General features: G+C 35.2%; 1 protein-coding gene across 1 annotated transcript in view; it reads right to left on the bottom strand.

The window, feature by feature from the left end:
- Positions 1-7,747: 7,747 nt before the first annotated feature.
- LOC308630914 (uncharacterized protein) overlaps positions 7,748-12,179 on the bottom strand; it is a gene marked incomplete at both ends in the record, with an annotated part of 16,849 nt that continues 12,417 nt past the window's right edge. The window contains one exon of the mRNA XM_081261728.1: positions 7,748-7,879. Coding sequence (XP_081117854.1) covers positions 7,748-7,879 — 132 coding nt within the window. The remainder of the gene's footprint in view (positions 7,880-12,179) is intronic.

Here is a 12,179-nt window from a genome sequence, read left to right as displayed (position 1 = left end):
AAATCCCTCATCTATTACTTACCAATGTTGTATGCTTGGGCAAATTATTTAATTGCTCCCCCTTGCTCCTATAAAATATGAATAAGCACAGTTCTTCCTTAGTCTATTTATTGATGGGTGGTTGTTGTTGTTGTTGTTGTTGTTGTTGTTGTTGTTATATGTGTTGAATTCTTTAACATCCTGGAAATTAATGCACTATCTGACATGCAAATGGTAAAGATTGTCTCCAGTCTGTAGGTTATCTGTTCTCGTTATTGATGATTTTCTGTGCTTTGCAGCTTTTTAGTGTGATACCATTCTATTTATTGATGTTTTATTTTACTTCTTGCACTTTAGGAGTCTTACTGAGGAAGTTGGTTCCTAGGCTGAAATGGTTGAGAGTTGAGCCTAATTTTTCTTTGAGTAGGCACAGATTCTCTTGTCTAAAGACCTTGATCCACTTTGAGTTTTGGGCAGAATGAGAGATAGAGATCCAATTTCATTCTACTACATATGGATTTCCAATTTTTCCAGCACCACTTTTTGAAGAGGCTATCTTTTCTCCAATGTGGTTTTTTTTTTTTTGGCACCTTTGTCTAATATGAGATAACTGTATTTATGTGGGTTTTTCTCTTTATCCTCTATTCTGTACCATTGGTTTTCATGTCTGTTTTGGTGCCCAAACCATGTCATTTTTGTTACTACAGCTCTGCAGTATAATTTAAGGTCTGGTATTATGATGCCTCCCACATCACTTTTCTCACTAAACAATTGCTTTGGTTATTTTTGGCATCTTATTTTTCCAAATTAATTTCATAACTGATTTTTCTATTTTTATGAAGAATGTCATTGGAATTTTAATGAAAATGATATTAAATATGTATAGTGCTTTTTTGTAGTAAAGCCATTTTGACAATATTAATTCTTCTTATTCAAGAACATGGGAGATATTTCCATCTTCTAATGTCTTCTTCAGTTTCTTTCTTTAGTGTTCTGTAGTTTTCATTGTAGAGGTGTTTCATTTCTTTTGTTAGATTGATTCTCAAGTATTTCAGCTATTATTAATGGGATAGTTTTACTTTCTCTTTCAATTGATCTGTAATTGGTGTATAGGAATGCAACTGATTTGTGGGTGTTAATTTTATATCCTGCTACTTTGCTGTATTCATTTGTGAGTTCTAGAAGCTTTCTGGTGGAGGTTTTTTTGTTTGTTTGTTTGTTTTGTTTTGTTTTTGTTTTTTGAGTCTTCTAAATACGGAATCATGTCACTGGCAAATAGGGATTGTTTGAGCTCATCTTTTCCTATTCATATCCTTTTAATTTCTTTATTTTGTCTAATTGCTGTGGGTAAGGTTTCAAGGACTATGTTGAATAGGAGTGGTGGAAGACAGCATCCCTCTCTTTTTCAAGTTTTTATAGGGAAAACTTTCAATTTTTCTCCATTTAGAATGATGTTGGCCTTGAGTTTAGCATAGATAACTTTTACAATGTTGAGGTATGTTCCTACTATCCCTAGTTTTTCTAGTGTTTTGAGCATGGCAGGTGCCGCAGTCTTGGCTGGGCACAGAATCACGAGCCACCACACAGCTTTGTAGATTCAAACAGCAATTCTTTATTCCCGAACTCACACCGGCCTCCACACACGTTCTGGGGCAATCCCAGTTCTCCTCCCAATTCACCTACTCCATGAGGCTTTCTTCCCAAAATCCTCTCTGAATCTCAGGAGAACTCAAAGGGAGCTCAGGTAGCAGGAACGCCCTATTTCCAGCAGCAATAATCCTCAACATCGAACTTCCCTAAAACCCAAGGTCTTAAACTGGGAACGCCCTCAACCCAAGGAGCGGGATACTTCCTCAAACTGCAGGATACACCCTAATCCTGGATCCACCCTGGTCATTGAGCAGGGTCACCTTTCTCAAACACTCATGCAAGGTCACAGCAAATTTCCAAGGCAAGTCCATTTAACATGGGGTACGCTGGCAAGGAAATATCGATGCGTCATTCCTACTTGGTAATGGCCCTCAGCAGGCAGGCACTTCACAGACGAATAAATATAAATGGTCAAAAATATATGAAAATGTTCAACATCTGTAGCAATTAGAGAAATGTAAATTAAAAGTACACTGACATTCCATTCCACTCCAGTCACAATGGCAATTATTAAGAATACAAGTAACAAAAATGTTGGTGAGGATGTGGGGGAAAAGGTACAGTCATATATTACTGTAATTTTTTTTCCACTATGGAAAGCAGTATAGAAATTCCTTAGAAAACTTGGAATGAATACATCATTTGACCCAGTTATCCCATTCCTTATTTTATACCCAAATAACCAGTATACTACAGTGACACAGCCACTTCAGTGTTTATATCAGCTCAATTCACAAGAGCAGAGCTAAGGAACCAAAGTAGGTGCCTTATAACAGATGAATGGATAAAGAAAATGTGGTATATATATACACAATGGAGCCATAAAGGAGAATTAAATTATGGCATTTTCTAGTAAATGGAAGGAACTAGAGAATATCATCCTAAGTGAAATATGCCACTCCCCCCGAAAACAAAGGCAGAATGTTCTCTCTGATATGCGGATGCTAAAGCACAAGAAGGGAGGGGAAGATGAGATGTTCATTAGACTAGATAAATGAGAATGAAGGAAAGTGAGGGAGGTGGAGAATGGAAAAGACCATAAAATGAATCAGATATTTTTTTCCTATTCTTATACGTGAATACATGACCAATGTAACTATACATCATATAGAACCACAATAATGGGATCCTAATTGGAACAAGTTATACTTATTCTACTTATGTCAAAATATACTCTACTTTCATGTATCTCTAGAAAGAAGAAATAAATTTTAAAAAAAGAATAGTTCTTGCCTGTTAAGATTTCTGTGAATATTAAATGGTGGAAATGCCCATGAAGCCCTGAACACAGTGCATAGCAGATACGTAGTAGTACTCAGTTATTATTACTTGTTAGCTATAAGTGGTCACACAGTGCCTCTCCCTCTAGTGTTCTAGAGAAGGCCAGAGCTGTGCAGAGGCAAGGCATTCAGGGACAACCCCAGGACTTTACAGACCCTGTAAAACACGTGATACCTGTAAACCAAAGGGCAGATGTGAAACAGATGCTAGTAGAAACACAGTTCCAGTTCCAGGAAAAATAAATATTTAAAGACATTGGCACATAAGGCCAGCAACTTCTATGCTTCTATGCTTTAACTATAAACCTGGAATTTCTTAGAAAGCCTTTGTGTTAGTGGGGGTGGGGAAGAGACAGAAAATGAATTTGTAGAGATCCTGTTTTTTTTCCTCTATGAGTAGCTGAAACTTTCTTTTCTATAAAAATTTTAAACCAACACATTTTAAGACAACCTAACAAAAGAAGTGAAAGATTTATACAATGAAAACTACATAACCCTAAAGAGAGAAGTAGAAGAAGATCTTAGAAGATGGAAAAATATACCCTGTTCATGGATAGGCAGAACTAACATCATCAAAATGGCGATATTACCAAAAGTTCTCTATAGGTTTAATGCAATGCCAATCAAAATCCCAACGGCATTTCTTGTAGAAATAGATAAAGCAATCATGAAATTCATATGGAAAAATAAAAGACCCAGAATAGCAAAAGCAATTCTAAGCAGGAAGTGTGAATCAGGCGGTATAGCGATACCAGATTTCAAACTATATTACAGAGCAATAGTGACAAAAACAGCATGGTACTGGTACCAAAACAGGTGGGTGGACCAATGGTATAGAATAGAGGACACAGAGACTAATCCACAAAGTTACAACTGTCTTATATTTGATAAAGGGGCTAAAAGCATGCAATGGAGGAAGGATAGCATCTTCAACAAATGGTGTTGGGAAAACTGGAAATCCATATGCAACAAAATGAAACTGAATCCCTTTCTCTCGCCATGCACAAAAGTTAACTCAAAATGGATCAAGGAGCTTGATATCAAATCAGAGACTCTGCGTCTGATAGAAGAAAAAGTTGGCTCCGATCTACAGATTGTGGGGTCGGGCTCCAAATTCCTTAATAGGACACCCATAGCACAAGAGTTAATAACAAGAATCAACAAATGGGACTTAATTAAACTTAAAAGTTTTTTCTCAGCAAGAGAAACAATAAGAGAGGTAAATAGGGAGCCTACATCCTGGGAACAAATTTTTACTCCTCACACTTCAGATAGAGCCCTAATATCCAGAGTATACAAAGAACTCAAAAAATTAGACAATAAGATAACAAATAACCCAATCAACAAATGGGCCAAGGACCTGAACAGACACTTCTCAGAGGAGGATATACAATCAATCAACAAGTACATGAAAAAATGCTCACCATCTCTAGCAGTCAGAGAAATGCAAATCAAAACCACCCTAAGATACCATCTCACTCCAGTAAGATTGGCAGCCACTCTGAAGTCAAACAACAACAAGTGCTGGCGAGGATGTGGAGAAAAGGGTACACTTGTACATTGTTGGTGGGACTGCAAATTGGTGCAGCCAATTTGGAAAGCAGTTTGGAGATTCCTGGGAAAGCTGGGAATGGAACCACCATTTGACCCTGCTATTGCCCTTCTCGGACTATTCCCTGAAGACCTTAAAAGAGCATGCTACAGGGATACTGCCACATTGATGTTCATAGCAGCACAATTCACAATAGCTAGACTGTGGAACCAACCCAGATGCCCTTCAATAGATGAATGGATAAAAAAAAATGTGGCATCTATACACAATGGAGTACTATGCAGCAATAAAAAATGACAATATCATAGAATTTGCAGGGAAATGGATGGCACTAGAGCAGATTATGCTTAGTGAAGTTAGCCAATCCCTAAAAAACAAATACCAAATGTCTTCTTTGATATAATGAGAGCAACTATGAACAGAGCAGGGAGGAAGAGCAGGAAGAAAAGATTAACATTAAACAGAGACATGAGATGGGAGGGAAAGGGAGAGAAAAGGGAAATTGCATGGAAATGAAGGGAGACCCTCATTGCTATACAAAATTACATATAAGAGGTTGTGAGGGGAGTGGGAAAATAAACAAGGAGAGAAATGAATTACAGTAGATGGGGTAGAGAGAGAAGTTGGGAGGGGAGGGGGGATAGTAGGGGATAGGAAAGGTAGCAGAATACAACAATTACTAATAGGGCATTATGTAAAATTGTGGATGTGTAACCGACGTGATTCTGCAATCTGCATTTGGGGTAAAATTGGGAGTTCATAACCCACTTCAATCTAATGTATGAAATATGATATGTCAAGAGCTTTGTAATGTTGTGAACAACCAATAAAAAAAGGAAAAAAATGCCCCTAAACTAAAAAAAGAAAAAGGAAAAAAAATCCCAGACAAAAAAGAAAGGTAAAGTGGAAAAGGAGCTAAATCTTAAGTCATAAAATCATTATAATCAGAAATGGAAATATTTTTATATCATCTCTATCATTAATAACAAAAACTTTGACTTCTAATCAATGTTGAAATCAGAACATTTTGATTAATTTAAAACATATGCTCCTGACATGTTTTCACAAACAGGGGGAGGAAAAAACCCTGCACCCATTATGATGCATTACCATGCGTTAGAGCAATTTGTCTCATGGCATCCAATAAATGACTTACATTGGCATAAAACAAGTTAGTACACTATTAAGCACTATAAATCATCATATTTGGTAGCTGGTGCAGATGAGAAACATTAATGGAGCTTGAATTTGTTTCAAGTGTTTGGAACTCATTGCATTCACTCACCACTACACATTAAACCAATAAAGAATTATCTTTCCAAGTAGGAAAATGTGAGTTAACCATCCTCTTGCCACATACAATATAGTGAGTGCTAAGCAGGTGCTAGGAAAAGGGTACAGGTAGGCTCCTCCTGGCTGTATTACTGCCAGAATGAGTGGTCAGGATGGCCATATCTGTTGTTGATAGTATTCCAAATTGTCAGTGCCTGCACAGGCTAAATACCTTGAATTTCAACCCTGACAAAAAATCAGACTTCCACATTCAGACAAAGAACTTAGATTGAGGAATAAATAGGAGCAACTTTATTAAAGAATGTTTGCCTCTATCAATGCTGGGACTTGTTTGGCAGTGAAGAAGCCCAGAAAGGGGAATTAGGAAAGTTGGCCATCTGGTCATCTGGCAGGAAGAAGCTTTCCCTACTCTTAATATCCTACCTAGCCACAGTATGATTTTGAAAGCAAGAAATACCACTCTTACTCAGTGTTCACCTCTTTCCCAGTGAGGTACTCCTCTCTGCTCCAGGACTCAGTAGCAGAACCCACATTCTCTTGGTTGTCAGGCCATTTCAATTTCTTCCTATCTATGGCAGTGTCTCAGTCTTTCTGATATGACTTTAGGATTTTGAAAAAGCAATGAGCACTTATTTTATTGAATGTCCTCTACATAGGGATTATCTGAAGATTTTTCATGATTACATATTTTCCACAAGAACACCACACGGGGGATGATTTGCCCTTCATATATATCATGTCAGAAGGCACAATATGTTGATATGTCTTATCACTAAGTTAAGATGGTTCTTCCAGGTTCTCCACAGAAAATGGAGTTTATGTAAGAGAGATGGTAGAAGAAATTCCTGTGTTGACTCCTTTTTGGATAGCCCCTGAACAGCTGGTGAATTTTCTGTGATGGATTTGGAGACTATCTTCAAAATGTCACCATAACAGCCCCTGGTGGAATCAAAGCCTAATTAAAGACCAAAATCTTCCCTATATGATCATTCTTTTCTATATGAGATTTCCTCATTTCTCCCGTTATTTTGGTGACAAGGTTCTTCAAAAAGCACCTGGTAGAGTTTGAAAATTAGCAATGGAAGGACAGGGAAGGTGACAAATTGTCAGGCCTGGTGTTATTAAATTAATTCAGTCAATGAGTAGAAATGTTGAATAAACTTCCGGAGATGTTAGGTTAGAATGGGTTAAAAAAAAAAAAAAAAGCAGATACCAGACAGGAAGCAGAGCTGCCATCAATATTCTTATAACATAAGGGTGAAAACCCTCACTAGTTTACCAAGTAAAATGTCAAAGAATGCCAGTTTAAGAACTGACAGCAATTCTCCCAGTTGAAGGTGAGTCAATATTGCTTAACATCTTTCTGTGGTTACTGGTACTACATTCTTCAATAGTGTCGGATTGTGACTGTATATATCACTGTGACACACAGATGTGATGAGATGGCAGTTTCCTCTGAAAGTCTACAAGGCCATGCAAATGTTTTCAGTTGAGATTTTTACCAGGTAGTTTTTATTTTTTCCATCTAAAATGCAACACTTAAGAGAAGGCAGTAAAGTAGCAAACATATCAGTGGATGAAAAGAACAAAGAACACTAACATTGTTTTTAAAAACAAATTATAACACAAAGAAAAAACTGCATAAAATAAAATGAAATATTATAGCCCATACATGTGGTATCCTTGAGGTCTAAGTTTAATTTGTTCTGTGTGTGTGTGTGTGTGTGTGTGTGTGTGTGTGTATACACTTGTGCATCTGGATGTGCATATAACAAACATTTTTTATATGATATAACTCTCACTTCTTTTTGACTTGAATTTTAAGTCTCGGAATGACACATTAATTGAAGAGGACAATGAAAGTGACATATATGTCTCTTTCTAGGGTCTTAATGAAGTATTCCGAATTATAATTTAACAAACTGTAGTCCTTTGTCTCATCATCTCAAATTGGGACAGTAACTCATGTTAGAAAGTTTTACTTCCATTTGCTCTACTGTTTCTCGAGAGCAGTTCCAAATGGGGCTTTGCAGGTGGAAGACCACCACAATGTCATATGTGAAACAAAGCTTATTTGCTCAAAGCACTGTTCTGCTATTAGAAACCACAGAGTACAAGCCTCTTCCTTTATAGGTGAGAAAAATAGGGGTCCATTAAGATTAAGTATTTCCCCCAAGGTCATGTAGCGAATTACAGAGGTAACAAGGAAGAGAACATACAAGAAGTCCTCAGGTGGTGCTACTTGAGTGCTATTTTTAAAATTTTATTAGGTGCTGCCTCTTAAATACCTCTCTTTCAGGTATTTAAATATGTCTCTTTCAGGTTATACTTCTTAGCTTTATAAAAATCCTATGCTGTATTAATTTCTTCCTTTTATAGATATGAAAACTAGGGATTAATGAGGCAAAATAAATCATTCAAGTTTATACAATAAGGAAATTGCTGAGCCAAACTTTCCAACTAACCCTTTGCCATCAAATATTATGTACTTATATGCTAGGCTGAAATTATAATTATCAATCTGTATAACATATTGTCTAACAAACGTAGTGAAGTTTTTCATTAAACTATGTACTACAGCTCTATAAAATGATAACAAAAAGAAAAATAAATTTTCCCATTGTTTAGGAAAGGGAAAAAATATTTTACTTCTTCAAAGAATCATTGTTTTGCTATTCTATTTTTTGTTTTCCTCTATAATATGAATGATTATTTTTTTCTATTTTGTGAGACTTTGTTGAACCAGTTCTTCAGTAATCATTTACAAGATTGTAAAAACATTTGTTCTGTTCAATGATTTCACAAAATATATCATGCTTGACAAAAATTATCTCAGAGACACTGATGCAAGGGGAGGGTGGGAGTTGGAGTCAAAAGGCTCTGGGAGAGGTAACTGCCAGTGAAGTGCTGCTTTCTACTCTGAGGTTAAAGAAAAATTAATCCCTAAGTCCCCACATGCCTGTGTTTAAGGAGCAAAGATAATAATTCAAGTAACTAACAAAGCGAGTTTGTAGTGGAAGGCAACTGTAAGTCATAATTCACTAGTGCTTTTCAATGCCTGATAATACACAGGACTCAGAAGTAGAAGATGACAGATTGTTAAATGAAAAGCTAGAGGCTTTGATTACTTGAGTGAATAAAAATAACATGCTGGAGAATATACCATCTTTGATTACTTATAAGCCATGTAAACATTGGTGCACACAAATGTTCATAGTCACTCAACTTTGTGCCACATGTTTTTCTCCATGCCAGCAATCATGCAACTAGTTGAATGAATGCATTCTGAGGCAGTACAGCCACTATTTGTTGATAGAGTTTTCTATTTTCTATCAAATTCATCTCATGTTTGGATGATTTTTGTCAAAAACATGGGTCCTGAAATAAATGGTAGGAAGAATCGCAGTTGAAGATGAGGTTAATGCAAGCTGACTGCATGAGTAGAGCTTTAGAGAAAGATCATAATAGATTCTTTACCATGGGAGTCCAAAAGATTCTTCAATTAGATTTAGTAAATTTACCAGTGGTAGATTATTTGCAGCCTAGTTGCAATTATTCCTTTCCTTGAAGCTATTTCTGTTTGCTAATGCAAGTTTGGAGTTCCTTGCATTAAGAGGCGGAGTCTATTTCAGCACAATGTAAATCTGGTTTGTTTTGTGACAACTTTCATCAATAGAATATGGAAAAATAATGCTGCACAAGTTGTAAGCATAGGCCTTCAGAGACCTCATGAATTGCTGCTTTCTCTCTTGAAACTCTTTATGACCTGTGTGTAAATCTGAGTAACCTTCTGGAAAAAGGAGAAACCACTTGCGTCAAGCTGACTTATTCCAATTCTGTTGTAGACTAGTGAGACCCTATCTGCCCTGTCAACTGACTGTAGATGCATGACTGAAAAGACTAGATGAACTATTGAAATCATCAGAGATGTAAACATTGATAAATTCTTAAAGCCTAAGCTGCTAATTTTGAGATGATTTATTACTCAGTAAATACTAACTGATACATTGCATAATAACAAATTATTTCTTAGTACTGCAAGTAGACATGCCATTCTATCTGAGATTTAGGATCTTATAACAGATTTCTATAAATGCTCATCACTTGTTAGTAATGATACATATGTGAATATCTTTGAAATATAATCTGCCTCATAAGCATAAAAATATTCATTTTAAATGTTGATTATAAATTTATTTAACAGAGTGCTTTAGAAATGATTTTAAAAGTCTCTATACCTCTGATAATTATAAAATATCAGCAGATAAAATTATGTTAAAAAATTCTCATTGATTTTCTATTATAATTATTGGGATAAATTATTGTAACAAAGGTTCTGGAACATGGTAAAATGTTTAGGAATTGATATCTCCCTTTAATGAGGTTACATATTTATAGAAAATAATATTGAAAGTTTTCTAGTTCTTCTTGAATGGCACTATCTTTAAATGAAAGTTTTTAATGGAAAGATATTTTTCTTATGTTTTGCTAAAAATTTTTTAGACAAAATATATGCATATAAACAAGCACACATACATGCATATATACATTCAAGTATGAAAATATGTCTGTAAATAGATATACATATATGTATGTAATATTGCATACCTTTAATATTCTATGAATTCTCAATATAATCCCAATAACTACAATAATTTTAATCAAGTTCCTATGGCTGAAGTTTTCTTCTGTAATAGACTTTGTTTCTTATTGTTGAGATGATTTGCTAATTGAAAACAATTTTCCTTATTTCAAACTATTTTTGTCTTTTATTAAAATTCACAAAATATTAAAAATTTTTCCTACATTACTAATATTCCAGGAGAGTATCCACAAATATAATTATCATGGAAACATCTCTTAACTTTATAATGATACAATATAAAGTATTGATATGAAGACAGAGTCCAAAGAAACTAAGTGTGAAGTTATATGTACTTACTATGTTATGAAACCTATAATTTCAATTTAGTTGAACTAGAATTGTATATTACATGCCTAATAACATGTTTCATACATTTAGGGAAGTGCCACATTTTAACATGGTATCTTAGAATATTTAAAACTACTAAATATATTTTTTTAAATTTCATATTTACAAGCAAAATAGTGGTTTCCATAGGTCTGATTTTTCTATATTTTTATGAATACTAGAAGATAAAATATATACCATGATGAATAGTAGTGATTTCATATTTCAACCAGAAATCATTCATGCTTCATTTTCTTACTATTGCATTTAAGCAATTACATCTTACCCAGATGAGATGATTATAATAATTTATAGGACAGAGTGTTTTTACATTTGGACATTTTTGTCAATCATCTTTGGTAAATGTCCAAAATGTTACAATAAAGTCAACAGAGATTGAGTGGAAGATGGTTTACATTGGTTACTTGATTCTTAAAAGGTATTATAAATATCTGTGTTCGGTTTACTCCAATACCTAGATATCTAATTAAAAGAACAACATTAAAATGTACAAAAACAAACAAACAAAAAAGGATAGGACAAAAAAAAAGGGAAAGAAGCCTCAAATCAGGTATCAGCAAGTGTCTGCATTTTTTGAGAAGTTGTTTAGTTTCAGCATAATCTCATAAGTATAACTTTATATCCTGTATAATCTCATTAAATCAACAAGTTACTTGGTGATCAAGAAGAGCAAACTAAATATAATTGTCCTAATAGAAAAACTGGAAGCAAGTGTTAGCAAAATAATTTAATTTGAATTTTTCTATTTTTATAATATATTCTATGAAGGTTAATACAAATTACCACAGCCATATCTTCTGATGATAGCTACAGGAGAGACTTTATCTGCCTAACAAAACATTTGTTCACCTTGTATTCTTCTTTTCCACCTCCCATAGATTGTTGCCACCCATCCTTCAGGGGCCACAGGTCCCTATTTCTTTGTACACTCAAAATGTTATTTAAGCTTCTACTACCTAGCCCTCCTGTGAGTCTCCCTGTGTGGGGATGAGTCCTGTGTTTTGGCACAGGAGTCTTTTTTTTTTCTTCTGTTACTCTACTATTGCTTGATTTCATTGATGAAAATTATGGAAACTTCAGAGGGAAAAGAGAAAAATCAAGTTCCCTACAGTCCTTGCTGTGCTATGGCAAAAGCAGCACCGTTGTCAAATGTTTGAAATACAAAGAATGGTTAGGAATGGCCCTTGCCTGTAAGAACTCGTACCCTAATTGTGCAAACAAGGCACGTACATAAGAAATACCAACATAAGAGGACACATCAGAATTGTTTTTGTGGGAGTAGAAGGAGGTCAGATCCCCACTGCAACAGACCATAGCGGAAGTCAATAATAGAGGATGCTGCACTTCACACTGTATTAAATGATTGCTTCCAGACATCTGTCTAGAGTACAGGCGAGGGGGGGGGGAGGAGAAAGCATTACATACTTAGAAA

Source organism: Spermophilus citellus (genome assembly GCF_964194105.1).
Source record: "Spermophilus citellus genome assembly, chromosome: 11".
Classification (NCBI taxonomy): Eukaryota; Metazoa; Chordata; class Mammalia; order Rodentia; family Sciuridae; genus Spermophilus; species Spermophilus citellus.
The sequence above is the reverse complement of the archived record's forward strand: the minus strand, read 5'-3'. Positions and strand labels throughout refer to the sequence as shown.